The sequence below is a fragment of the Ochotona curzoniae genome, unplaced genomic scaffold (assembly GCF_017591425.1).
Source record: "Ochotona curzoniae isolate NIBS_2020 unplaced genomic scaffold, NIBS_Ocur_1.0 contig_2688, whole genome shotgun sequence".
In the NCBI taxonomy this organism is placed as follows: Eukaryota; Metazoa; Chordata; class Mammalia; order Lagomorpha; family Ochotonidae; genus Ochotona; species Ochotona curzoniae.
The window spans coordinates 6,995,226-7,020,177 of record NW_024465553.1 but is presented as its reverse complement, the minus strand read 5'-3'; the positions used below and the strand labels follow the sequence as shown (position 1 = coordinate 7,020,177).

At 52.6% G+C, this 24,952-nt stretch overlaps 1 protein-coding gene across 1 annotated transcript in view; it reads right to left on the bottom strand.

Annotated features, from left to right (window-relative positions):
• Positions 1-24,952, bottom strand: part of FBLN5 (fibulin 5) — a 60,146-nt gene that overhangs the window by 4,419 nt on the left and 30,775 nt on the right. The window contains exons 5-10 of the mRNA XM_040975148.1: positions 14,508-14,630; positions 11,151-11,267; positions 9,063-9,182; positions 5,245-5,367; positions 4,098-4,224; positions 2,208-2,403 (exon numbers count right to left, since the gene is read on the bottom strand). Coding sequence (XP_040831082.1) covers positions 2,208-2,403; positions 4,098-4,224; positions 5,245-5,367; positions 9,063-9,182; positions 11,151-11,267; positions 14,508-14,630 — 806 coding nt within the window. The remainder of the gene's footprint in view (positions 1-2,207; positions 2,404-4,097; positions 4,225-5,244; positions 5,368-9,062; positions 9,183-11,150; positions 11,268-14,507; positions 14,631-24,952) is intronic.

Genomic DNA, 24,952 nt, shown 5'->3' with positions numbered 1-24,952 from the left:
CCTCCCTGGGAGAGCCCTGTGGCTCCGGACCCACCTGCCCCTGGGGCTATTTCTAACCTTGCTTCCAACCCTGTCCTGTGTTTAGCACATCTCTATGGCAGAGGCAAACTCTGGAAAAGTGCAGAGGAGCTCCAATACGTGGTTCCCTACCCTTGGACTAAACTCTTGGGAAAAGGGAGAAACATCCAAGGGCCTCCACACAGTAACCCTGGAGGATCACAGACAGTGCCTACTAGAAATGCAGGTTCCTGGGTGCTGTCGGCTGAGTGATACTTTCCCTCCCCAGAGATGCCCAGGTGCCTAATCCTCAGAACCTGTAAGTGCTGCCTCTTGTGGAGCCAGGGTCTTTGCAGAAGTATCTTGGATTATGCGGATGGACCCTAACCCAACCCACCAGTGTCACTGTGTGAAGGAAGCAAAGGGAGACTTGCTGCACACAGACAAGGAGGCAGATTCAAGGGGTGTGGGCATGCTCATAAGATGCCAGGAGCCACCAGGGCAGGGGGAGGCAAGGATTGGTTCCTCCTCCTTAGCCTGGCAGGGTGTGTGGCCCTGCCCATGCCCAGACTCTAGCCCAGGGAATCCAACTTCAGATGCCTGCCCTGCAGAACCTTGAGTGGACACTTCTGTGCCATCTTGAGCTAGACACAGCAGCACCCCAACTCTGGACCGTGCTCCGGGAGGGATCTGATGCTGGGGAGGAGATGAAGCGGCTGCATTCACACTGAATGGTGTCTCTAGGGATGTGTGACCGCCCCTGGGGCGGCCGGAAAGGGAGCTTAGTGACACACAGGCAGGGCAGTGAGTGCTACCTGCCTGCACGTTGCAAGACAGCGAGCATGCTGTGCTTAGACATGTTGCATCCTAGTGTTGAGTCAGCGTGTTATGGGGTTCAGCCAGTGATAGCCAGCATCCATCGATACTGGGCAAATGAAATGTGGCTGTGTCCCCTCTGTCCTGAAGGTGGGTCCTAACAGCAATGGAATGTTAATTCCATCCTTAGTCACTTTCCCCTCCTGCCCACCTGTGACTCACCTATCATCTGAGAGGGGATGGTTTTGCATTGTTGTGTAACCACGCCCCCTCACAAACCCCTTTAAAAAGGCCCCTGAAGCCTGGGCTCGCTCTCTTTCTGGTCAAGTGCTTCCATTGCTCTGGCACCTCGACTCTTGGCTGACCCAGGACAGGTAATCCCCTGAGCATGGTCCCCGTGTACTGCTTAGATGGGACAATGGATATAGCAATGTTGTTTCTGGCTTGTGTACTATCAGGAGTTCCAGGAGAGGTGAGGCCTAGCAGTGATGGAATGTGGGCAGAGAAGCCAGGGAAAGGTGAATGTCTGCAGCTTTGTGTGTCCAGGTTACTCGTTGCATGTCTCTTATATCGTTGGGGGAGCTGGGACATAGGTCTTCAGCTTAACAGATGGACTTCAGGGTAATGACCATTTGTTCCTCCTTGGGATTATGTTTGGTTGGATTATGATTGGTTGCATTGCCATATGGACTTGTGATTTGCTGTTTTTGATGTGCTCTATTATCACCAAGCTTGGTTAATAAAGTCTCCTTAATAAACCTTAGACATGCCTGGTGTGATCTCGCTCGCGTCTGGTGACAAGCGCAGCCAATCGCACTTCCTATCATGATAAGCGTGCTCTGTATCTGAGTGATCTAAGGCAGGAGCCATGCACCAAGCACTGGGGACAGGACCAGCACCAAGGGAGAGCTCAATTTTCCATATCATTGAACTGTGACTTAAAGAGCACCATGGCCACTGCACTGGAGGAAGAGGGCAGAGGTCACCTGTGCAAGCCAGGGTCGACAGGGCACCATGAGGGTGGAGGTAAGGGGCAGTTCTCTAACCCCGTATCCTTATTTTCTAGAACTAGATAAATATTGGCCTAATGGATGGGCAAGAGAGGTGTGAAGGCCTCTCCCACAGCCTTTTTGGAACAAAAGGGACCTACGATTGCAGTGTGGCCTAAGTTCTCATTCCATGGGCCAGGGGTCTTCAGGGTTACAGGTATCTCGTACAAGGCCACACAGACAGTGATGGCAAACAGGACCTGGAACTCCTACCTGACAGCCCCTCCAGGCTTCTCTTTTCAAGTTTGTCCCTTGTACCTGTGCTCTTACCCATAACTAGGTTCCCAGGTGACACACACAAGGTTGTTGCTAAAGACAAACAGTCTAGCTCCCCTAATCTCTTACCCGCATGTAGAATTCTCTGCCCTCATTGCCAGACTTGATCTGGAAAATGTAATAGGCCCCTGGGTAGCGCGTGGTGGCTTGCATCTGAAAGATGTCGGCAGGAACAGAGCGTCCTGACACCACGTCCATGTCCCGGAACAGGATGGTGAAGGGCTGGTCCCGGCAGCCAGGGTTCTCGGCAGGACACATGCAGCGACTGGGGGAAAGGAGGAGACTGTGTGAGAGCCCAGCGGTTGCTTCCAAGCAGCCCCATTTCCAGCCCAGCTTTCTGCTAATGCACTGGAGAAAGTGGTGGAAGATGACTCAGAATGCCACTCATATGGAGACCAGGATACAGTTCCAGGCCTCTGGCTTTGTTCCAGTTCAACTGAGGCCACTGCAGCCATTTGGGGAAACACACTGCTGGATGGGAGATCTCTTTCTCTACATCCCTCCCTGTCACTCTGCCTTTTAAATGAATAGATACATTGCTGTGGGGGAGAGAAGAGCAAGGATCACAGTACTGATCACACAGTGAGAGCTCAAGTGACGCGGAACAACTCAATGAAGACAATGCCTGACAGTTCACTTTTAAAGGCTTCATCAAGATGGCCACATTAAAATGTCATGTGTCACGTGGAAAGAGCTGTTTCCTAAAAGAATTCTGGAGAAGAGAGTGATGGTTCCCAGCTGAAGCAGATCATGCAGAGCCGGGGGAGGTGGCGCGGAAGCCGCCATCACAAGATGGGGCAGGTTTGGCTTCACAGACATGGGAAGCTGCCTTCCATATGGCAGGAGGCACATGCACACAGAGCAGTGTGGCCAGGGATGCTGGGGCAGGGATACAGCAAGTTCTGTTCAGCCTGGCAGGACCACATGGCCACAGCCGGAAACCCAGCTAACCAGAGAGAATCGGGAATGGATGCCGGTGAAGCAGCCTGCAGCTCTGTCTTGCCACAAAGGATCTTTCAAGCACAAGACAGAGTTGGGCTGCTCAGGCAACATGGGCCAGGCGCCTCTCTCGCTGTGCCCCTGGCCTGCTGGCTTCTAATCCTAGTGGGGACCACAATGGAAGCCAGGAACTCCTCTGTCAGTCGCTGAGTCTGGAGAGGGCAGGACAGCACATACACTGCAGCCCATCCCTCCCAGGGGAAAGCCTGGTGCTACATGGGGCTAGTGTCTGAGGGGTGCAGAGACTGTGTGTGCATACATGTGTGTGTGTATGTACTCGTGATCCTGTGTGTGAATATGTGTATGTTGTGTTTATATGCATATGTGTGCACATGTGGAGACAAATGGAAAACAAAGCAGGATAGATCAACAGGGCTGAAAGAAAAGGAAAAGGAACGTCTAGGCTGCCAGGAATAGAAAGCCACAATGCTGGTGCCTGCTCCCTGTGAAGGCTGTTTCTACTTTAATCTTCTCAGTGCTAACATGTGCCACCTGATGATTTCATAAAATGTTGTTCACTGGAAGGTCAGAATCTTGATCAGAGCTGAGCCCAACACTCCAAAGTATAGAGAACTTTCCAGCAAACACTTGAGCTCCTTGATGCTTAAGTGGTCCCAGGAAACCAGAAGCGTGCATTTCACCTGGGAGCTTGTCAAACACCCCAGCTCATGGGCCCTGAATCTCCTTCCAGCAACATCCTCCCCCTCCACCAGCAAGGGAGGCCCAGCAAGGCAAGTCCCTGTGTTATCCAGAATGACTGTTAAAGGGCAGAGAAGGAATGTGCCAGTTTCTCTGCCTTCAGTCATGGCACTGGGGAGGCATGGCACAGAGCAGCTGGCGTGTGGCAGGAGGTGCACCAGGCCTCCTGGGTCCCCTGGCAGGTGTACTCAGGCTCTGCCGGCCTCCTGAAGCAGGCCCCTCACCCACACGCCCCTTTCCCTCAGGGAAAGCATGACCTACTTGTCGCTGATGCGCAGGTAAGGCTCCTCACAGCGGATGGGGTCGATGCACTTGAAGCCCCCCTGCAAATTGTAGCAGGTCTGCTGCAAGGTGCACGTGTGGTTCCTGTGCTCGCACTCGTTGATGTCTGAAATGCAGGGTAGACGAGAAGCCGGAGTGAGGCAGTGCTCTGCCAAGCCCAGGGCTAGGAGCAGGGGTCAGGGCAGGCCTGCCCCAGTCTTACTCAGGAGCAAGCGGCCACATGTGGCCACCTATACTGAGTAAGTCCAAACTGCAATGTGCTGTAAGCAGACAACACACACACCAGATGTCTATAGCTCTGAAAGAATGTGAACCACCTCAATCATTTTTATATTCAGTATGTGTTGAAATGATAATCTCTTAGATCACATTACATTAAATAAAATATGGCATTATATGGAATTTTACTTGCTTGGTTTTACTCAGTGTGGCTACCAGAAAACATAACTTTGCTGGTTCATCTTGGTAGCTCATGCAGTATTCCTATTGCCCAGCACTCCTAGCGAGAATTCTCACTTAGTTTTGGGGCCAGGCAGGCTCGGAGGCTGGAAATAGGGCCCATCACCTCTGCACTGATCCCCACAGTGGTTGGAGTATAAGGCTGTCAATCAGGCCAAGCAACCTATCAGGAGAAGACTAGCCCGTTTGTCCTGGCCCTCGCAGGACACAGCAGTCAGGTGCAGGAGGTCTCCTGATCATCCATTCTCTGCACATGTGGAGACAAATGGAAAACAAAGCAGGATAGATCAATAGATCTATCAATAGAGGAAGGCTGAGCCAGCTGCACTGCAGGTTGCCTGAGACAGCCTGGCCTTTGATTCCTGAGCCAGGATCACATGGCTGTGTCTGGAGCAGGCCATGGAGGGACCACAGAGACGAGCCTGTAAAGGCAGGAACTGACCCTTAGAGGTGGCCACCTGTACCTGCAGAGTTCATGACCACAGTGGGAGTGGGGTCCTGGCTAAAAGGCAGGTCACAGTGGGGAAGGCACCACCCCAGGCATCCTGCCTTTCCCTGCACCTCCAGCACCCACTCCCACCTCATCCCTGGCACAGGATTCGTCAGGGAGGACACCCATGTGGCCCTTAGTCAACACCACCTTGCACTTCCTCCAGGACAACCTTACCCTGGCAGCTTCGGTTGTCGTCCAGCAGGATGTAGCCTGTGGGGCAGGAGCAGAAGTATGTGCCGGGCTGGTTCACACACTCATGTTGGCAGAGGAACTCAGAGAAGCTGCACTCGTCCATATCTGGGGGGTGACAAGGTTACACCTGCTGTTTACAACTACCAAGAACAGGAGACTAGCAGCCAGCTACGCCAACTCCCGTGCTCTCCAGACACAAACAATAGCTTTACTGTCAACAAGTTATAAATTCACTTCTTTTTAAAAAAGATTTATTTGTTTATTTGAAAGGTGGGGTCAGAAAGAGAGATTCCATCTGCTGGTTCACTTCCCAAATGGCCACAATTACCAGAACTGGGCTGAGCCCAAGTCAGAAACCTGGAGCTTCTTCCTGGTCACCCACATGAGTTCACTGCTTTTTTTATGCACTGCCCTCCCAGGTGTATTAGCTGGGAGTTGGATCAGAAGTGGAGCAACCAGGACATAAACGAGTGCCCATACAGGATGGTGGTGTCACAGGTGGTGGCTTAATCCACTGCACTCACAACACTGGCCCTAATTCATTCCTTGAGCCCTACCACTGGCAGGAAGCTCACTCCCTACTGAACACAGCTCTAATTATTAAGACATTTCATGGAGCTAAAATCCACCTGCACAAAGCTCCCACCAGCCTCTGCCCAGTCGCATCAGTTGCTCCCAATGGAGTCCTTTTGCCGTGCAAGTGAGTCCACCCCCACCTGGGAGCTGTCAAGCACCTGACAGCTGTTTGCCTGTAGAGCTCTTCCCCAGGACCCACACATTGTAGCAGATTCCCACCGCCCCAAGTTAAGGAACAAAAGCATTTCTGGAATCCCGTAGGAAAAAAAGGGGACGCGCCCAGAAGGCTGGGGAGGGGCTGTCAGTTGTATTAAAAAAAAAAAAAAAAAAGTCACTGCAGTAAAAACCTTCCTTGAAAGACAAACTCCCCACCACCTGCCAGCTCAGATGGCCCCGTAGAGGCAGTGCCTTTCACCAGCCTGGATCAGGGCCCCTCTGGCTGCAGAGCTGGGGAATCGTGGTGGTCCCCATGGGCTGTCACAGTCGATGCAGAAGCAAGCCTTCTAGCAAAGACATCCCCGCCCCACACGCAGTTTGGCAAGAGAGCCCTAGTTTGAGCCTCATTCGGCAAGCAAGCCAAAGAAAACATGTTTTTCTTGCATTTGTTGTTTCCCAAAAGCTTGTTCTCCCTCGTTTCCCCATGTGATGTGTCCTTGGATTGCTCTCTTGCACTAACACACCACTGGTGGCTCGGCTCGCACACGAGCCTGCTTCCCCATGTGATGTCTGGGAAACAACACTTCTTGTTTCCTATCAGGCATCTTCAGGCATTGGGTGATGGACCAGCAGAAGCAGCACACTGATTTGCCATTTGGAGGTGTGCACAGGTGGAATCTATCATTCTTCCTCCAACTCCCCCAGAAAGCTATAAGAGGCCCAGGTCCCCGCCCCAGCCTGTCACAGCAAAGGGTCTGATGGCACAGAGTGGCAGTGACACTTGTCAACTCCGGAGGCTCCCTGCGGGCCAAGCAGCAGGGTAAATGCTCTCTGGATCTCATCTCTCAGCCCCACCTCAGCACTATGGGGCAGGTGCTGTTCCCACGTCCACAACTTACAGAAGAAAAGTTGAAGCTTGCAAACGGTTAGGTCACTTGACCAAGTTCAATAACAACCAGTAAGTGGAAAATCTGGAGCGTGAACCCAGCCAGCCCACCTCTGGGTCTCACACACAGAGGAGGATGCTACAGCGTCTCTTTGAGTAAACAGTGCTCAGGAGTAATGGGGTAGGGAAGGGAGGATGCCGGCAGTCCAGGGACTGGGGAAATGCCTCAAGCAGGGAGAAGACCAGTGTCTCCCACTGGGCAGGGAGGGGCTATAGGGCCGCGCCCACCTGCCCCTGAAGGGCTGTGGCTCCACCCTTTTCTGGCCGGACACTGAAACCCCACCATGGTTTACAGGTTGGGCTCAGCTCAGCAAATCCCTGAGAGATGTGGAGGACTAGGAGCGGTCTGCTGCCACACCAGCTGTGATAACACAGCTGTGTCTGCCACGGAGAGGAAGCAAGGGAGGAAGGAAGGAAGAGCCAGAGACACACCCTCCCTCCCCGCCAGTCCTATTCACCAAGCTGCAGCAGAAAGAAAGGTTCTAAGGAAAAAAGGGCATCCCAGCGACCGCTGCGGGGAGAGGGGAGAGGTGTAAAGCAAGTCAACTGAAGTCATGCCTGACCAGCAAGGATGCAGGTTCCTGGAGGCACCCGAAGCCTCGCATCCTTCCATTTCAGGAAGACGGATGAACGTGAAATGCCGCTTTTGGTCCATCAATCTGTCTAAGCATCAGACTGGTTGGTCAGTGGATTTTTTTTTTTAACAAAGGAAATGATTTGACTCAGGATAGTGGGTCAGGGTTAAGCGCCAATTTAAACTCAGCCTCACTCAGCGCCTACGCAGTTTCCCATGCAGATGGCTCCATCCGGCTGTGGCTCCACAGGGAGTCTGGAGGAAGAACTGACCCATTTCACAACGCTGGACTTGGAGTACCCAGCAGTATGCTGGGGGTGGGAGGCCAGTTTTGAGAAGCAGTTGGCTGGTTCTCATTGCCCAAAGGCATGGGTTTCTGCTCCTGGACTGATGTTTAAAGGCGCTGTGGTTGCCTGTGTGTACCAGATTTCCAGGTCTCAGAGAGAAGTACTCCTTTGTTTTGGGGGGGCTGAGTCACTAGGACTCTCCGGAGATCAATCCAGTTACTGCAAAACCCCAGCTTAGGAAATGCTACTCTAGGACAGCAAGACTTCCTGGCTGTAATGTGGCCCACTTCCTTTGCAAAGTCCAGTGAGGTGCAGAAAACACAGATGCTTCCAATTCACCAACAATGCCCAAAGTGGAGGAAGGGCGTTTTCTTCCACGTTTACAGAAAACAAGCAAAGAGAAGGAAGCAGAAATACAGTGGGAATGGAAGCGAAGCGGATGGAGTGCTACACAGCTCTGTGTGGGATGCGAGTGAAACCAACAGGAATGGAGTGTGGTTCCTCTTCTCTAGGAGCTGCCAGTGCCGTAACAGCTTTCTCACTGTCTAGGAAATTCAAATGGAATTTTCCAGAGGAAACAGAGGTGGTTAATAAGAAAATTCGAATACAGTCAGCAAACAAGTGCGGGGAGAGACTTGCAGTCCTTTGGGCTTGGGAGGAATTTCTGAAAGGTCAACCCAGCCACCACGTCTATGTTCGCACAACAAACGATGATGACTTCATGCACTGGCCATCAAGCCTTCATTCACGGATTTTCAGGCCCTGCTTATTGTGAGCTGATGATCTGCCAGGCTTGGAGCTAGGCCCTGGTCCTCTGGAGAGATTTCAGAAGTTCACAAAAGTGTGTGTGTTTATATGTCCATGATCTCATTCCTCCCACGCCCCACCCGCCCTATCTGATGAGATATGCCATGGTTTTCGGGTCAGTAGGACTCGAGTCAGTGCCAGTGAGGACAGGTAACTCAAGTTGATGCGCCAAACAGAGCATCTCTCCACCCTCATCAACTCCGTCTCAGGTCCCTGAAGGTGGCCGTGCTGACTTTCGCTTTAGGGATCAGATGACAGGAAAGATGATGTCCCTTTTCCCCTCCCAGTGGTTCACCTCTGTTCTATGTGCTTTGGACCCTCTTACACTGGGAAATGTCCCAACCCAGATGTGTGTCCAGGAAATGAGAGGAAACACCTGTGCAGGAAGCGCTTGCCATCCCCCACCCCTCAGGTGCCCCAGCCCAGCAGGAGACTCCAATGGCAAGCTCATTACCAGTGCAGCGAACACCATCATCCTCCAGTTCATATCCCGGGTCGCAGCGGCAGATGAAAGAGCCATAGGTGTTGACACAGCTTTGCACACAGGGGTTCTCTGTGGCGCACTCATTCACATCTGCACAAAGCCAAAGCACACTGTTGGCCATCAGCCAGGCATGATACAGACTCTACTACCACCACAAGACCGGCCCCGCAGGGCCCCAACATCCACAACCCAGGACACATGGGGCGAGTAGCTCTAACCCCAAGATTCTCCCTGGGACCAAGGAAAATATCTCAGATACATGCTGTCGAGATGGCACCTGCCATGACTGCGTCAAATGGAGCTCAGCCAGAGGCACCACTTGCTGCAAAACATCTGAGATCCAGGCAAATCTGGTGTCTGCAGAAAGTTCATGGAAAATGAGTATTACAAAAAAAGCATATAGTATATGCATGGACTTCACTTTCAAGGGATATCAAAATAAATACATCTCCTCATTCCATTTCCATGAGTTTTATAGAGTGCTTATGTGTGTGCATGTCCACCTGCTAGTCTACTCCCACAAAGATGTTCAGGCCACACCTGCTGCATGCCATCCCCACCAGCTCTTCTCTCACTCTCATCGACTTCCATAAACAAAGACCATGACTGTTTCTCATATAAGGATCTCACATTCAAGCTCTGCTCCAGGACCACAGCCTCACTGCACAGGCTAAGCGGGTTATGGAGAGGACTGCGGCGAAGCTGGGCAATCTCCTGAAGCTGCAAAGCCGTAACTCCCGCCTGTCTATTCCCACAAGGCTGCTGCTGTCCTGTGACCTTGACCAGCCCACGCACGAGGCATTAGGATGACAAAGGCTTCACGCTCTGTGGCCCAGGGGCCCCTCTGACGCAATTTGAAGAGCCTGGTCTCCATGTTCAGGCCTGGGAGTGTGCTGTCACCTTATCCTACCACTGTACTTGGCATTGCCAGGTGTGCCACCTGCTCCAGGTCACAGGTCTCATCCCCTTTGGCTCTGCTGTGCATAGCTGCTCCTTGGGGAGGTGCTGGGCACATGGTGCCACCCTGCAGGGAGAACCTGTCAGCTAGTCCCACCCGCCGGCCTGGGCGCTGAGAAACTTGCAGCTGCTCTAAACCACTTATCTCAAGGGCCGGGGAGCCAGGCGCCTGCTCCCTATTCCAGCGGGCAGGAAGGGCCCTGTTCTATCAGCTTCCTCACTCTACTCCTACCCTGTGACCAGCCTCTGCTCTCAGGAGAAAATGGCCCCTGCTGGCAACAGGCACACAGCTGAGAGATGTCTTGGCACGGTGGGCAGAACTGATTCTAGAAGGCCTGGCTCTGGTTCTGCCACTCTGATGCCTTCCTGTTTACCCAGCATTTGCAATCTGATGAAGCTAATACAGACAGAACAGCCTCCATTGAGCTGGCTGAGGGCCCACTGGCCAGAGCCCAAGTGGCGTGACAAGGAAATGGGGCTCTGCGTGACCTGGTGGTGACGCCAGACAAGGCGCTTATTCTACATCCCCAGTGCGACCTGTACACCACACCTCCTGGTGACTGTCAGGGCCTGGAAGCCCAGAGCAGGGGCCCAAGGGTAGGGACCGGAGCAGGAAGGGGGGGCAGAGCCAGGACTTGCACTAATTCCTTGGGTGAAGTCCCTCATTCACTTCCTGAGCACCAGAAGCCTTCCAACTGAGGGCGGAGGAAGCTGAAGCTGCAACAGGCACAGACTCTTGTTTTTCTTGCTTATCAATGATTGTGGTGTGGAAACAGAGCATGCCTTTGTTGTCTTCTGGAACCTGTTGGGCATCTTTGGGGGTCTTTGTTACCAGGCCCCCCCGGCCCAGAATGGAGAGTACCTGTAGGAGGAGGTGCCAGCTGAATTAAGCCCTTGAAGCGCTAAGCTCCCTGGCCAGGTGATGGGTCTAATCCCAACAGTCCTCACTGCACTGCTTGTGATGCTTCCCAGCTCAGGTGTCAGTTTTCTGTAAACAGTGGGGATGGCTAGGAGGTGATAGGCAACTGGAGCACAGCTCAAAGGTGGCATTTTGCATTCAGGGTTTGGCAGCCTGTTCAAGCGATCTTGCACGTCACCTACCTTGGCAAGACCTTCCGTCTTCATTGAGGGTAAAGCCAGGGTTGCACGTACAGGAATAGGAGCCAGGAACATTTGCACAGAGCTGCTGGCAGTAGCCATAGCGACATTCATCAATGTCTGCAAACAGAAACACAAGGCAGGGTGAGGCGGGTCCCCTCCTATCTCAATGATGCCACAGCCAGCGTGGCATCCGTGCCCACTCCTCCTAGAACAGGCTCACCCAGGGAAATGAAGGAGGCATCTGGTGCCAAGAAGCTCCCACCAAGTGTCAGGACTGCTCTCCACCTTCCTCTCTAAATCCTGAGGTGCCCCGAACCCTTCTGGCAAGTTGGCAGCTGTAGGTGGGACTTCTGCCCGAGTGGAACACAGGGCCAGAGAGTGTCTTGGATTCTATCAACTCTTACAATGTAAATCGAAGATTCTATATGGGCTTTTTACCAGTCTGAGAAGGGACAAGTGAGCCTGATGTGTCAGAAGAAGCCACAATAGCACCATATGTGGCTCCCTGCCAGTACTGTTAACAATAAAAGTGCTCAGCGGTCAGGAACCAGAGGCAGCACCGGCCAGGACGGCTGGGCTGCACTACTGTCTGGAGCCTCTGGGTCCAGGAACCCAAGTACACTGCCATTCACCTTGCATCTCCTCCCTGCATTAGAGCAGACAGAACACCCTGGATAGATGTGCATCCTCCGAGCCATGTTGGCCTGCCACAGGGAGCAGCAGCCTGAGGGGTGAGCGGACCCTTCTAGCAGAGCTGGACAATAAGACTTAGTGGACACGTGAATCAATCCACGAGGTGCCTGGCATTGCCAGCAAAGCACTTGTCTACTCCTTGAGCTGACTGACTGGCAGAATTCATGCCCCTCCGGTAGGGCCTCCTGAATGAACCTCTGGCCTCCAGGGGGAGACAAAGTCCTCACCTGTTCTGGCTCCTGCTGAGGCCAGTTGACCTGACTGCACCTGTTACTGGTCCTTGATTTATCTTCCCTCCCCCCTGCCCACACACAAATTACCCACGTTGCTCTCTCTGGGACCCCAGTTCCACGGCACTAGGGCCCAGGCATCCCAGGCTTTGGTGAGCAGCTCAGACCCTCAAAGGCTGTGCCAGGATGGACCCTTGCTTCCCAGGCCATTTCAGTCTCTGTCTTCTGAGTCTGTGCCATGCCCCTGAAGTTCTATTTTGTCTCTGAGGTCCTCTTACTTCTGTCTAAAGTTTTAATTTATTTATTGTCATCTTATTTGAAAGATGACAGGCAGAGAGGAGAGAAAGGAGAGACTGAAAGAGATCATCCACCTGCTGATTCACTCTCCAAATGCCCACGTAGCCAGGGTCAGGCCACACTGACACCAGGAGCCATCTGGTCTTCCACATGGGTGACAGGAGATCAACTACTTGGGCCACCACCTGCTGTCTCCCAGAGTGCACACTAACAGGAAGCCGGATTGGAAATGGAGGAGCCAGGGCTCAAACCAGGCATCTCAGGGTGAATGTGCATGCCTCAAATATTATTTCTTAACTGCTATGCCAAACACCCACCACTGCTCCAGCCACTTTCGGCCTAGCCCCTGAGCCTTGGGGTGCCCCCGCTTGGACAGCCCACTGGATTGCTCCTCTTCCCAGGGTGCAGTTGGTCATATGCTCCTTGTTTGTTTGCAAAAGCAATGCCTCCCTAACCACATGGAGTGGGTGGTGGGTGGCCATGAAATGTGTGTTCTAGAACACAAATGAGTTTGGCCAGGAGAAATCATGGGTTCATCCACAACTAGGAAGGGTCAGTCGTCTCTGCCATGCAGCGTGAGCTGACTGTGTGCCATGGCACCGGTGGGGGGGCGCGCCTCTGGGAGCACCCCTCCCCCAGGTGAGGGCTCTGTGGGAGAGAAAACCCCTCCCCAGGCAGAGGAATGTCCCAAGGCAGGAGGGGTTTCACTGCCTCAAAGTCTCTAGAATGGAGCCCGTGTAGTCTGGTCGCCTCTGTCTCTCTAGCGCTGCCTATGCTGAAAGCGAAGACTGGCCGGAGGCGCAGGAGGCCAGAGATGGAACCAATTCATCTTCAGGCTAGTTAGCACTCTGCGTTTTTTGAGCCACAGTCTCTAACTCTGTCAAAGTTGGATGACATAAGATCCACATCCCTTCTGACTCCAAGAAATTCTACATCGTCAATTCCTTGACTCAGTAGTATAAAATGTTCTGTGAGAGCAGAGGTTGCTTCAATGCACTGCAGTTGTCATATTCTCCAATGTCTGTGTGCACCAGCTCTTCCATGCTGTCTGCAAAGCAGAAGCAAGCCAAGCCAGGCCTTGAGGGCACACCCGAGCTCAGCCTGAATCAACAGAGGCATGGAGAGAGGCCCCTTTCATTTTTTGTTTCCATGATGCTGTTTGGATCTGCTTCTCTGCTCCTCTAGCACTCACATTCAAACCACAGACTAGTGTCCTAGACAACTTAAACTGGCAGGGCTTTTCCAAGAAAATACAGCACAGAAGTCACACCCTAGAAATAGAACTCAAAGTGACAGCTAGATATGAATTCATTCATTTGGCGGAGCCCAAAACAAGGGAAAGGAAAGGCAAAGAGCTCTCCAGCAAAAATAAAGAGAGAGCAGATCATGATGCCAACCGGGAGAGACAAAACCCTTAAGGGCTGATGACCAACTCCTTGGGAGGAAAAGACGAGGTCGTGGAGAGCGGCTGGCGGGGGGAGGCAAAGATGAGGTCCTGTCTGTCTGGCCCTGTTCGTCCACATGTGAGACTTGGAACGTGTCCTTCTAAGGCAAAGTGTTCATTTTTCTTCGTTGTGATTTCTAACTGGGGCAGAGTAATCCTCACTCTATCCCTTCCCGGCTTAGGATAAACCTCCTGAGGGCAGGCAGGAGGCCTGGATATGATCCTAAAAAACATATTCAGGAACTGTGATGATGAGGCAGGCGTCTGGCCTAGCCATGAAGAAAGTGGCTGAGATGCCACAATGCCCCATACAAGTGCCTGAGCTCAGCTCCTGGTCCCGGCTTGTCTCCACTCTCCTGTTAATGGGAGGCCATGGGGCTGGCATACGTACATTGTTGGGTCCCCACCACCCACACAAGATACTAGTTTGGGCTTGGGTTTGCCTAAATTCCAGCTGTTGTGGCATTTGGGGGACTAAAGCAGTCAACGGGCATTCTCTGCCTATTTCTCCCAGTCTATGACATGACAATGATGGCAACAACTTATTTAAAAGGGGTGGTGATCGCCATAAGCCCAACAGCTTTTGACTCTCCCCTCTACCCCCGACCAACCACCACCCAACCATACCCACATTGCATACTAGCCCTGGAACCATTCACTTCCCAGTGCCTGGGAGCCCTGGACAGCTGGTACCTAAGCACTGGCCTTCCAGCAGCCAGTATCCGTCTGTGCAGGAGCAGGTGTAACCTCCTTCAGTGTTGATGCAGATCTGGGTGGGGTTGCACTGGTGGGAATCGGTTGCACATTCGTCCACATCTGAAATACAAACACACACGTGAACATGCCAGAGAACATCACCCACGTTTCCAGAGCTTCCAAGTCACCAGAGGTGCCAGTCACCTGCTTGTCTCAGCTGGTGGACAGTTGGTGATGCCACTGGGTTGTATCTAAGGAGACACCGACCTCCCATGGCAGGGGACATGGCAGCTCAGCCCAACAGAATCAGGAGAGAGATGGGAAAGCCTGGAACATCTGCTCTGTGTCCCTTGGCTGTGCTATCACATTCTGGAAGTCCATTATCTTGACAGAAACCATTATTTGATTGACAAAGGCATGTCGTATTAGACTTGCTCATCCATGTGTTGAACATCCATGTGTTAAACAAAGGTTGGTGAATATCTACTGCAGGTGCGGGATAATAAGCATCTCTGAGCATGTTTTTTTTTAATATTGATTTTTGTTTTAAATTTCAATGACAGAGTTACGGAGGGGGGGATGGGGTGAAGGGGGAGAGAGATTCATCTGCTGGCTCATCTCCCAAATGACCACAAGAGATGGAGCTGGGTCTGGCCAATGCCAGGAACCAGGAGCTTAGATAAGTCTCCCATGTGGTGGCTGTCATTTGCTGCCTTTCAGTTTTCATTAGTAGGGAGCTTTATGGAAAATGGAGCAACCAAGACTCGAACCAGTGCTTATAAGAGATGGTGGCATTGTAGGCAACCATTTAACCTGCTGTGCTGCCATGCCAGCTCCCCTCCTGAAGCATTTAATAGTAAAAAGAGTGCCCCCTGCCAGTAGATCCTGGCAGTCCAGCTGCTGGGCTGTATTCATCCGGGGGAATCTCAGAGCCTGGGTTCCTGCCCCTTCCCAGAGCTCCAAGGAGCCCTCTAGTCTCACTGCACTCCTGGGGTGAAGTGTCTGTGCCTGGATCATCTCCCACTGCTCCGCAGCCAGCTTTGGTGCACAGCACTAGGGCTGGGTGTGTTCACAACTCTCATATTTCCCAGGGCGTGCAGTGCAGGCACAAGGCACAGTCACTGTTAAGATCATGTTCAAACTGAAGCATACGTCTTCCCTGTCACCTTGCCCTGCGCTTCAGGGCAGAGCACCCTGGCTCCCCATCCAGGACCTCCAGGTGCCTCTTGCTGTGACACCCGTGCACCAGCCTAGTCTCAGGACTGCTCCAGATCCACCTGGCCTTCCCCCATGCCTGTTGACTTTGGGGTCCTGCCCTCACCTGCCCAGACCCCCCACCCTGATCCCTGCTTCAGTCTTACTTCTCCTCATCTTCTCCCCAACTCCAGTACAGGGCCCACTGCTCCTGGAAGTCACATACAAAGCTGCAACTTGCCATATGGTGCACTTGATAGCACTTCTTTTTTTTTTTTTTTAAAGATTTATTTTATTTTTATTGGAAAGGCGGATATACAGAGAGGAGAGACAGAGAGGAAGATCTTCTGTCCGATGATTCACTCCCCAAGTGAGCGCAACAGCCGCTGCTATGCCGATCCGAAGCCAGGAGCCTCTTCCAGGTCTCCCACGCGGGTGCAGGGTCCCAAAGCCTTGGGCTGTCCTCGACTGCTTTCCCAGGCCACAAGCAGGGAGCTGGATGGGAAGAGGGGCCGCCAGGATTAGAACCGGCGCCCATATGGGATCCCGGGCGTTCAAGGCGAGGACCTTAACCACTGCGCCACCGCGCCGGGCCCATTGATAGCACTTCTGATACGCTAATTTTCACAACCATCCCCTGCAAGGTGGGCTCAGGACCTCCACTTTCCAGACGGGAAAAGGGAGCTCACAGAGCTAACCAGCACCAAGCACCCAGCCGATGCTAAACACTTTCCATGCAGGAATGACAGAGGCCACATCCTCTGGGACCAAGCGCGATTGGGAGCAGCTGGCAGGGCCAGCTGAGCAGGGAGCATAGTGTTCTGGCTGCCCCTCTCCTACTCCACCTCCAGCTGCCACCTCTGGACACTGTGGCTATTGTCACCTGCCAACCAGATGACCCTTTTGCAGGAGGTGTGGGCTGTTCAGGGCCCAGCGTCCAAGCCTCCTGAGGATAACGGCCTTGTGTTGCATGGGGCTCTGCATGCTATACCTGCAGGAAATCAAGGACACCTGACCACGTGAAACCTCCCACCACCCATACTGATGGCACTGCTGCACCCTCATCTCCTGCCCCGAGTGCTCGGGTGTCTGGGCCCCACAGGTGTTACCACTCTCCACAGGCACCTGGCTCCAGCAAAGAACCCACCCCAGCCTGCCCTGCAGGGACTCCTGCCTCTGCCCTTGACCTGCTCCACCCCAGCTCTGCCCACTGGGCCAAGTGTCCCACGGGAGTGGGTAAAGAATGCTTGGCCTGCAGCCACTCCTGTTCAAATCCATATCGAAGGCTGTGACAATAAATAACGCCACTATCAGCCAACGCATGTTGACATGTTCCCAGCAGGGAGTGACAGATGGCGATTGTGCCCTGAGAACAGCCCTGCCTTGGGAATTTCTGCTCTTTCTTCCTGCCTTGAGGGGAAATGTGGGGCAAGGGGTTCCCCAGGGAATAAGTATTGGAGGGCCTATGATAGCCCGTGTGAGTGTGTGTTCTGAGAGCTCATTAAGTCTGGAGTTTTGTGCAGGAAGTTTCCCATCCTCATGTCTTGGCAGCAAACCTGCCGTAATGCCACATCCACCGTCAATACTCAGTGGCCTTCAAATGAATGAATGTGTGAGTGCCTTGAATTCCCTGGACAGGGTTTGCCCAGCCAAGTAGCTGACAAGTGCACATTGCTGTGTGTCCTGTGAGAACAACCCCACACACTGCTACGCTGCCAGCCTCCACACCTGCCGGGCCTCCATCTGGGAACACCCACATCATGTCCTTCCCCGCGGGGTTCACAGTCCAGGTTGTTCTACTCAACACATCTGACTTAGAGTACAGAGGAGACAGGTATAGAGATATTCAAAGGATATTCTTTGGCAGGGCTTTCTTCCCTATACCAGGAGTGAAGCAGGCACCAGGGGCACCTGGGCAGCCCTAGAATGGCCTGTACTGAGTTCTGCTGCCCGGGGGATTTGGCCCTATCAATCATAGCTGGTTGTTCTCCAGGCAGGGGAATGCCCAGCTGCTGTCTAGAAAATTAGCACCCTAACAACTTGGAGGAAAACAGCCCTCGCTGAACTTTCTGGAATCTGGAGAAGCCTGGCAATGTGCCTGCCCAGAAATGATCGCTCTGCACACAAGGCTTAGCTCCACTGACCTGGGCAGCTTGATCAATGCCTGTGCCCATTCTATACCCACCTGGAAAACGCCAGAAAACCCACCTCTCTGCCCCACAGAAAATTAGCAATGCAGGCATGGTCTTAGCATTAACTCAGACATTATTCCACAAAAATCCCTGCAGGTAAGTGGGCATGAGACATACTGTATTGATACAAATGTGCATAAATACATCTGCATACAAATAGCACACACATTATCAGCCTTTTGTCATATCTGAATATATATATCCTAGGTGCATGCACTGCAGAAAGTTCATGGAACTGTGGAATTTAAAGTATGATTTTATGTTGGTGAAGTGAAAAAAAAGTTAAAATCCAATGTTTTTTATAATATACATTCTCATGTATTACATAGTTTCTTTGCACTTGCTGTGTTTTCATAACATGAGCTTTAAAGGGAATAAAACACAGCAAATGCTAAGGCCTCTTTCACGCTCCTAGGGTGAACACACTCTGAGCTATTCTCCCAGCAACAATCTGTAAGAGAAGGAAAGAGGGAAGGACAGAAACTTCCACAATGAGAAGGAGGAGCACAGAAGATGAACACTGGGAACTGAGCCCGTGTGAACCCGGGTTCCTGCCCTCTGCCACTGGACAATAACATGTGAGTTCATCGGCTTCTCAGCTCTGCTATTCTGCATTTGGGAGCTGCTGCTGCAGTGGCCACATAGGTTGCCAGCGGTACTGGAAAATGAAGCCAAGTGTGGGTCCTTTCACTGTTGCCCAGCAAATTTCAGTTCCCTTCCCAGTGACAACTGTGTCCCTCCCTTGTAACAACTGTGGACTATGGGGATCTTTGGTGCCTGTCTTCTGGAAACTCTACTCTGGATTTCACCAGACTCCAACACGACAGCCCAGGACTCAGGGGACCTACAATAATGTTCTGGTTTAGCCATAGCCAAAGCCATGGACTTGCCCTCCACCTTCTGCCATACAGCAGGCGACTGAGATGAGAGGCAGGGAGACGTGTCCATTTCCACTTTGGCACCGTGCACCCATTGGTGACCCACAGAACTAGGCACCTGCACGTGGAAGGGTATGAACGGTGGGTGTGTACAGAATTCCCAGGAAGAGGAAGCCTTAACTTGGTCTGGGCTTCCTCCCTCTCTCCCACATCATCTTCACTCCAGTACTGTGAGCAGGCTCAACAGGCACCAGTTGGCTTTGAGAGCCTGCAGCCATAACCTTGGCCAAATCTCTCTAGGGGCAACATTCTCGCTGGGCGACACTGGGAAAAGCCTTCCAAAGGCCTTGGAACACTACACCTTCTCCAGGCTGCCATTCTTCCTTTTTTGGACATGGCAAAAATCATTTCCTTTGTAGTAAATTTTTACCCAGTGAAACAACATGTTTTCCCAGCCTGGTTTTGTTCCTTCCTCGCTCCAGCTAATGGGGCTTGATAAGAAAGAAGAAAATAACAATGGCGCATTCCTCCATTTCCACGTGGTGTGAAGCCCATTTTGGGCTGGCTGCTTGGCTGGGTCAGTGCCATTTTTTAGCCAGACAAGCCCAACCCAGGCTGGAAGCTACACAGGATTAGCTCCCCAATATCTGCTTAGTTAAAGGCCTGAGACTGGGGAAACTACATGTTGAATTCCCAGGACATCTGCCCTGCGTGTTTGTGATGGTCTTGAGTGATTGTGAGCAACCAGATGGCTTCATGTCTACAGTACTTACCCCGTGCTTGAGAACAAGCATGGAAGGCCAGACATGCTCATTTTGTGCCTCTAATTAGACAGCAAACACAGGGGTCGCCTTCCCAACAAAAACATCCATCCCTCTTGGATGAGATCAGTTGGAATTCAGGGCCCAACCTTGCCACACATTCTATGTTCCTATTTATAATGTGGGCACTTAGGAAAAGCCTCCATCTTGCTACAATTTTCTCTAGAGACAAATGGGTCCAGCGCTGTGGTGTAGCAACTAAAGTCAATTCAAGTCCTGGCTGCTTCACTTCTGATTCAGCTCCTTGCTAACACATTTGGGAAAGCAGCAGAGGATGGCCCAAGTCCTTGGGCCCCTGTATCCATATGGGAGACCTGGAAGAAGCTCCTGGCTTCAGTTTGGCGCAGTCCTAGCCAAGGCAGCCATTTGGATAGTGGACCAGTAGATGAAGATCTCTCTCTCTCTCTTTCTCTGTCTCACACTGTCTCTCCTCTTTCTCTATGAATTTACTTTTTAAATAAATAAATCTTAAAAGGAAAAAGGAAAAATAACACAAGTCATGGGGGCATTGGGTCTTATAACATTAGTTTCTTTTTTAAAAAGGTTGGCTTGAAAGCCATAGATACAGAGATAGGGAGAGAAGGGTCCGCCTGCTGGTTCCCTCCCCACACCCCTGCGGTGGCTAGGCCCGAGCCAGACTGCCGCCAGGAGCCTGGAGCTTCATCTGGGTCTCTCACAGGGGTGACAGATGTGCGAGTACTTGGGGCCATTGCCTGCTACTTTCCCAGGCACAATAGCAGGAAAATGAATTAGAAGGTGCTCACAGGGGATGCCAGTGTTGCAGGTGGTACCTTAACCCACTACACCCCACTGGCCTCCAGGTAACTGTTTTCACACAGGGAGTGCTTGGTAAACAGCAGCCCCCATTGTTTTCAGAGAGGGCAATGCATTAGCTAAGCGCATCCAACTTCCACTTGGCAGACAAATGGCAGGAGGCAGCCGGACACGCCCTGTTGTCTAGATGCCCTGAGCGTAAGGAGACAAGGCTGCCATTGCCACGCTCGGCATTTTCTTCCTTAAGGACATAAAGTCTCAGCTGTTACTGTGCCGGAAAAACAAGGAATGCTCAGCTCAAAGTTGCTTCCTATTTACTAAAGTTCTTGTTGTTTGTTCATCCACAGAATAGTTTGTTTAAAGAAAAATATTTACTTATTTGAAAGGCAGAGCAACAGAGAGAGAGGGGAAGAAACAGAAAAAAGAGACTGTCCATTCCCAAATGGCCTCAGCAGCTGGGCCCGGGCAAGACCAAAGCCAGGACCCTGGAACTCTGTCCTGGTTTCCCCTGGGGGTGGCAGGGGCCCAAGTACGTGGGCCATCATCTGCTGTCTTCCCAGATACATGAGCATGGAGCTGGAGAGAAAGCAGAACAACCAGGACTCAAGTTGGCTGATAGGGGATACTGGTGTCATGACTGGTGGCTTAACCCACTGCACCGCATTGCTGGCCTCAAGATGCTTAAGTCTATATAAACCAGCTGTTTCCCAACCTAACCATCCAAAAACTGCCTGTCTAAACCTGAATGTCTGGGACTGATGCTGGAAAAGCGATATTATTTGAAGATTACGTAAATGCATCCAGTGCCAAACCTTCTCAGGAACTCACTGAGCCACAGCAAGACTTTTCAGATTTTCACACGCACATCTGTCAGTGGAGACCTGACCGAGAGGCAGACTCCAGTGCGCCAGATCTCACTCAGGTGATGCCAACACCGCTGGCCGAGGAGCCACTCTGAGCCCAAGTGTGTTTGATCCCCTTCCATGCACCCTGCCTGCTGTGGGCTGCAGAAGCTATTCAAGATGGCTTAGGAGGGCATGGAAGTGTTCAGCCGTCAGGCAGTGGAACTGGACCCTTCCCTCACGGGGACAAAGCCTGCTCATGACGGTACTGTGTATACTGGAGGCTGACAGGAGACAGTGCGGTCCGGCCAAGACCAAGTGCTCCCCTAGGACTGAGGTGCAGCTGTAATTACTCAGTCCTGCCCAGCAGGGGTGGCTGCCCACTGTAGGGGCATCTGGAGCCCTGGCACTTGTGCTCTGAAAAGCTCTCCCTCCACCTGGTCCCAGGCTGGTGTTCCGTTCCCTGTACCTGAACTCAAGTCCCAGACTCTTCAAGTTCTTACAAACAGATCCTCTGAAGTGATAACAAGAGAGGTACAGAGCACTGCAGTTCTGAGCAAGGTCAATGCCTTCAGGACAATACAAAGCAAATCCCTCCCTCCGAGGCCTACGCCCCCAGCTCTCAACGGGCTCCCCTTCCTCGCCCTCGCTGAACCAGCCTCACCCACATCCTGGCCTTCATCCATCTCTGCCATCCTATCACAGTCAGGATTTCTTGGCCCCTCCTACCATCCCCACCGGCCCCCCACATCCAGCACTCCTTCAGTCCATAGCACCACCATCTTTCAGGAATGCTGAGCTGCATGTCTCAGCCGCCCATGGGCCTCACTCTCACTCCCCACCCTCCCAGCACCGCCAAGGCCAGGCAATTCTGAAGCTCTTTCATGCCTCCCTCTCACCCCAGGGCCTCACTGTTTTTTAAACCTCTGCACTAACTTCAGCTCTACCGCCCACCTCCAGGGTCTGGACGTTCACTGCACACAACCTTCCAGAAACATCCAAAGCCCCCAAACAGCCGGGGGCTCTGCTGTGCCAAGTCTCAGCTTTTCTCCTCCAAAGCTGTGTGGTCTTCTTTATACACTTCGGCAACACCATGTGCCCCACATCCTTTTCTAGCCACACCGGGGCAGAGCTCAGAGCAGTTCACCCTGTTACCATATGGTGGGCTGCCGGAGGCCCCAGCCAAGGCTCCGGTTCCCTGAAAGCAGCACATGGGTCTTATTCACAGGGAGGCTGTTTTTTTTCCTTAAGATGTATTTCCTTTATTTGAAAGTCAGAGTTACACAAGGAAAAAGACCTTTCATCAGCTGGTTCAGTCCCCCAGGGGTCACAACAGCAGGGACTGGGTCAGGCCAAAGCCAGGGACCAGGAGCTTCATCGGGTCTCTCATGTGGATGCAGGGGCCCAAGGACTCGGCCATCTGCTGCCATTTGCAGGGAGGTGAATCAGAAGTGGAGCAGATAGGATTTCAACCTGTGCCCATGTGGGATGCTGGCATGGTAGGTGGCGCCATATCAGCCCCATCTTGTTTACATTTGTATCCTATGCAGAACCCAGCATGCTAAAACCACTGAAATAAATTGCACTGGCCACGAAGGCGCCCCACTCCGCAGCTGTAGCACATCAACACACGAGCTGGAGTCTGACACAGACATTCCTGCTGAGGCACTTGGCCTGGTAGGGTAATTACAGCTCCTCTTTCCTCCCCAGAGGGTTCAACATGCCAGACGAGAAAGCAGTTGAGCGCAGGAGGGAGGAACACCAGAGGAGGGAAGACACACACACACCTTCTTTCCGGCCTGAAACTCAGCACGAACAAGATCTCCACACGACACAACTGGGGAGTTCAAGCTAGACCTCGGGTTGGGCCTTCCTCCACAGCCTGGGGCTGGCTGCGAGAATCCTCACGTGCAGATCCGCCCCTGCCAGGGATTCCCAGGAGAACCAACACCGGCCTGCTGGCTCACTCTCAGCACACAACCTGCAGGTGCTGTCAGCAGCCCCTGCTCCCTCCTCTGCCTCCTGTGCAAACTCCCAAGGGTGCAGGTGTACATGCCACGGGCATTTTGCTGTGGAGCGGCCTCCTTTTCACTAAGTCAGAGCCACCATCACCTGCCTGCTCTGAGGGCAGGTAAGTGGCACGGTGCTCCCTCCTGTGCAGCCTGCCTGAATCCAAAGCCTCCTGGGACAAGGGAGGAGGCAGGTGGCTCTCTCAACATATCAAAGTGACCAGAAGCAGGCCAACTGGTCATGAAGGACACAGTTGTCTTCCAGACGCTAGTCCACTCCACCGGCCTCCGCTCAGACCCCCGCCCCACCACCGTGGACGTTCCCGAGCTCCCAGCTCTCACCTGGGGTCACCCAGGACCCCAGTTGTCAGAGGACAACTGTCAAGGCTGTTTCAGCAGAGGAGGTGAGAAGAGGTAAGTGGACGCCCAGGAGTGGCCAGAGCCCAGACAGTCTGGGGTGACACCGCCTCCTAGCGGCAGGGCGGCCACAGACCCTGAGGTTCCGGGCTGGAGGGCTCCACCTACTGACAGCTTGAGCCCTGGGGCTGGCCCATGCCCTGCCTCTCTCCACCCTCTTTGAGCCTAAAACAAGTAAGTGACCCAATTAACGGCTTCTCAGCAGCCCTTTCCCTCGGGGAGACCCTCACAGCAGCCCTTTCCCTCGGGGAGACCCTCACAGCAGCCCTTTCCCTCGGGGAGACCCTCACAGCAGCCCTTTCCCTCGGGGAGACCCTCACAGCAGCCCTAACTCTGTAATAAGTGGCTGGTGCCATGGCATAACAAGAGAACCCGCCTATAGTGCTGCTATCCCATATGGGCACCAGTTCTAGTCCCAGCAGCTCTACTTCTGACCCAGCTCACAGTTCGAGAATACAATGCAGGATGGCTCAAGTCCTTTGACCTCTGCACCAATGTAAGCGGCCCGGATGAAGCTCCTGACTTCTGGCTTCATACTGGCTCAGTTCTGCCCACTGCAATCATTTAGGGAGTGAACCAGTGAATGGAAGGTCTCTCTATCTCTCCTCTCTGAAAAATCTGCCTTTTCAATTAAAATAAACAAATCTTTCTTTTAAAAAACTCAAATGTTTGTGACTGAAGCTCATAAAATCTACTACTGTTACTTTTTTTTAAAGATTTATTTATTTTTATTGGAAAGGCAGATTTACAGAGAGAAAAAAAGAGAATGCTCTTCTGTCTGCTGCTTCACTCCCCAAGTGGCCACAGTGGCTGTAGCTGAGCCAATCCGAAGCTAGGAGCCAGAGCTTCTTCCAGGGCCCCCACGCGGGTGCAGGGTCCCAAGGCTCTGGGCTGTCCTCCACTACTTTCTCAGGCCACAACCGGGGAGCTGGATGGGAAGTGGAACAGCCAGGATACCAATCGGCGCCCATATGAGATCCTGGCACTTGCAAGAGGAGGATTAGCCAATTGAGCCATTATATTGGGTCCAAATATTTGACTTTTAAATAAGAAAAATCAAAAGCCACAGTAAGGTGAGCCCCTCCCCCAAGTTACTACCATCAAATCAAATCACTGGGGCCAGGCTGGGGCTGCCTGGCTGAGTTCACTCAACTGGACTCTGAAACTCAGCTTTGCCCTTGAGTGCTGGCAGCCAGAGTGGAGGAAAACCCGAAGCTACCTACTGTCCCACCAGCCTGTTTCTTGGTCCTCCTCTGCCACAGCTGCCCCCGACCCCAGCAGCCACCTTCAGTCACCACCCCATTCTGCCTCCCCA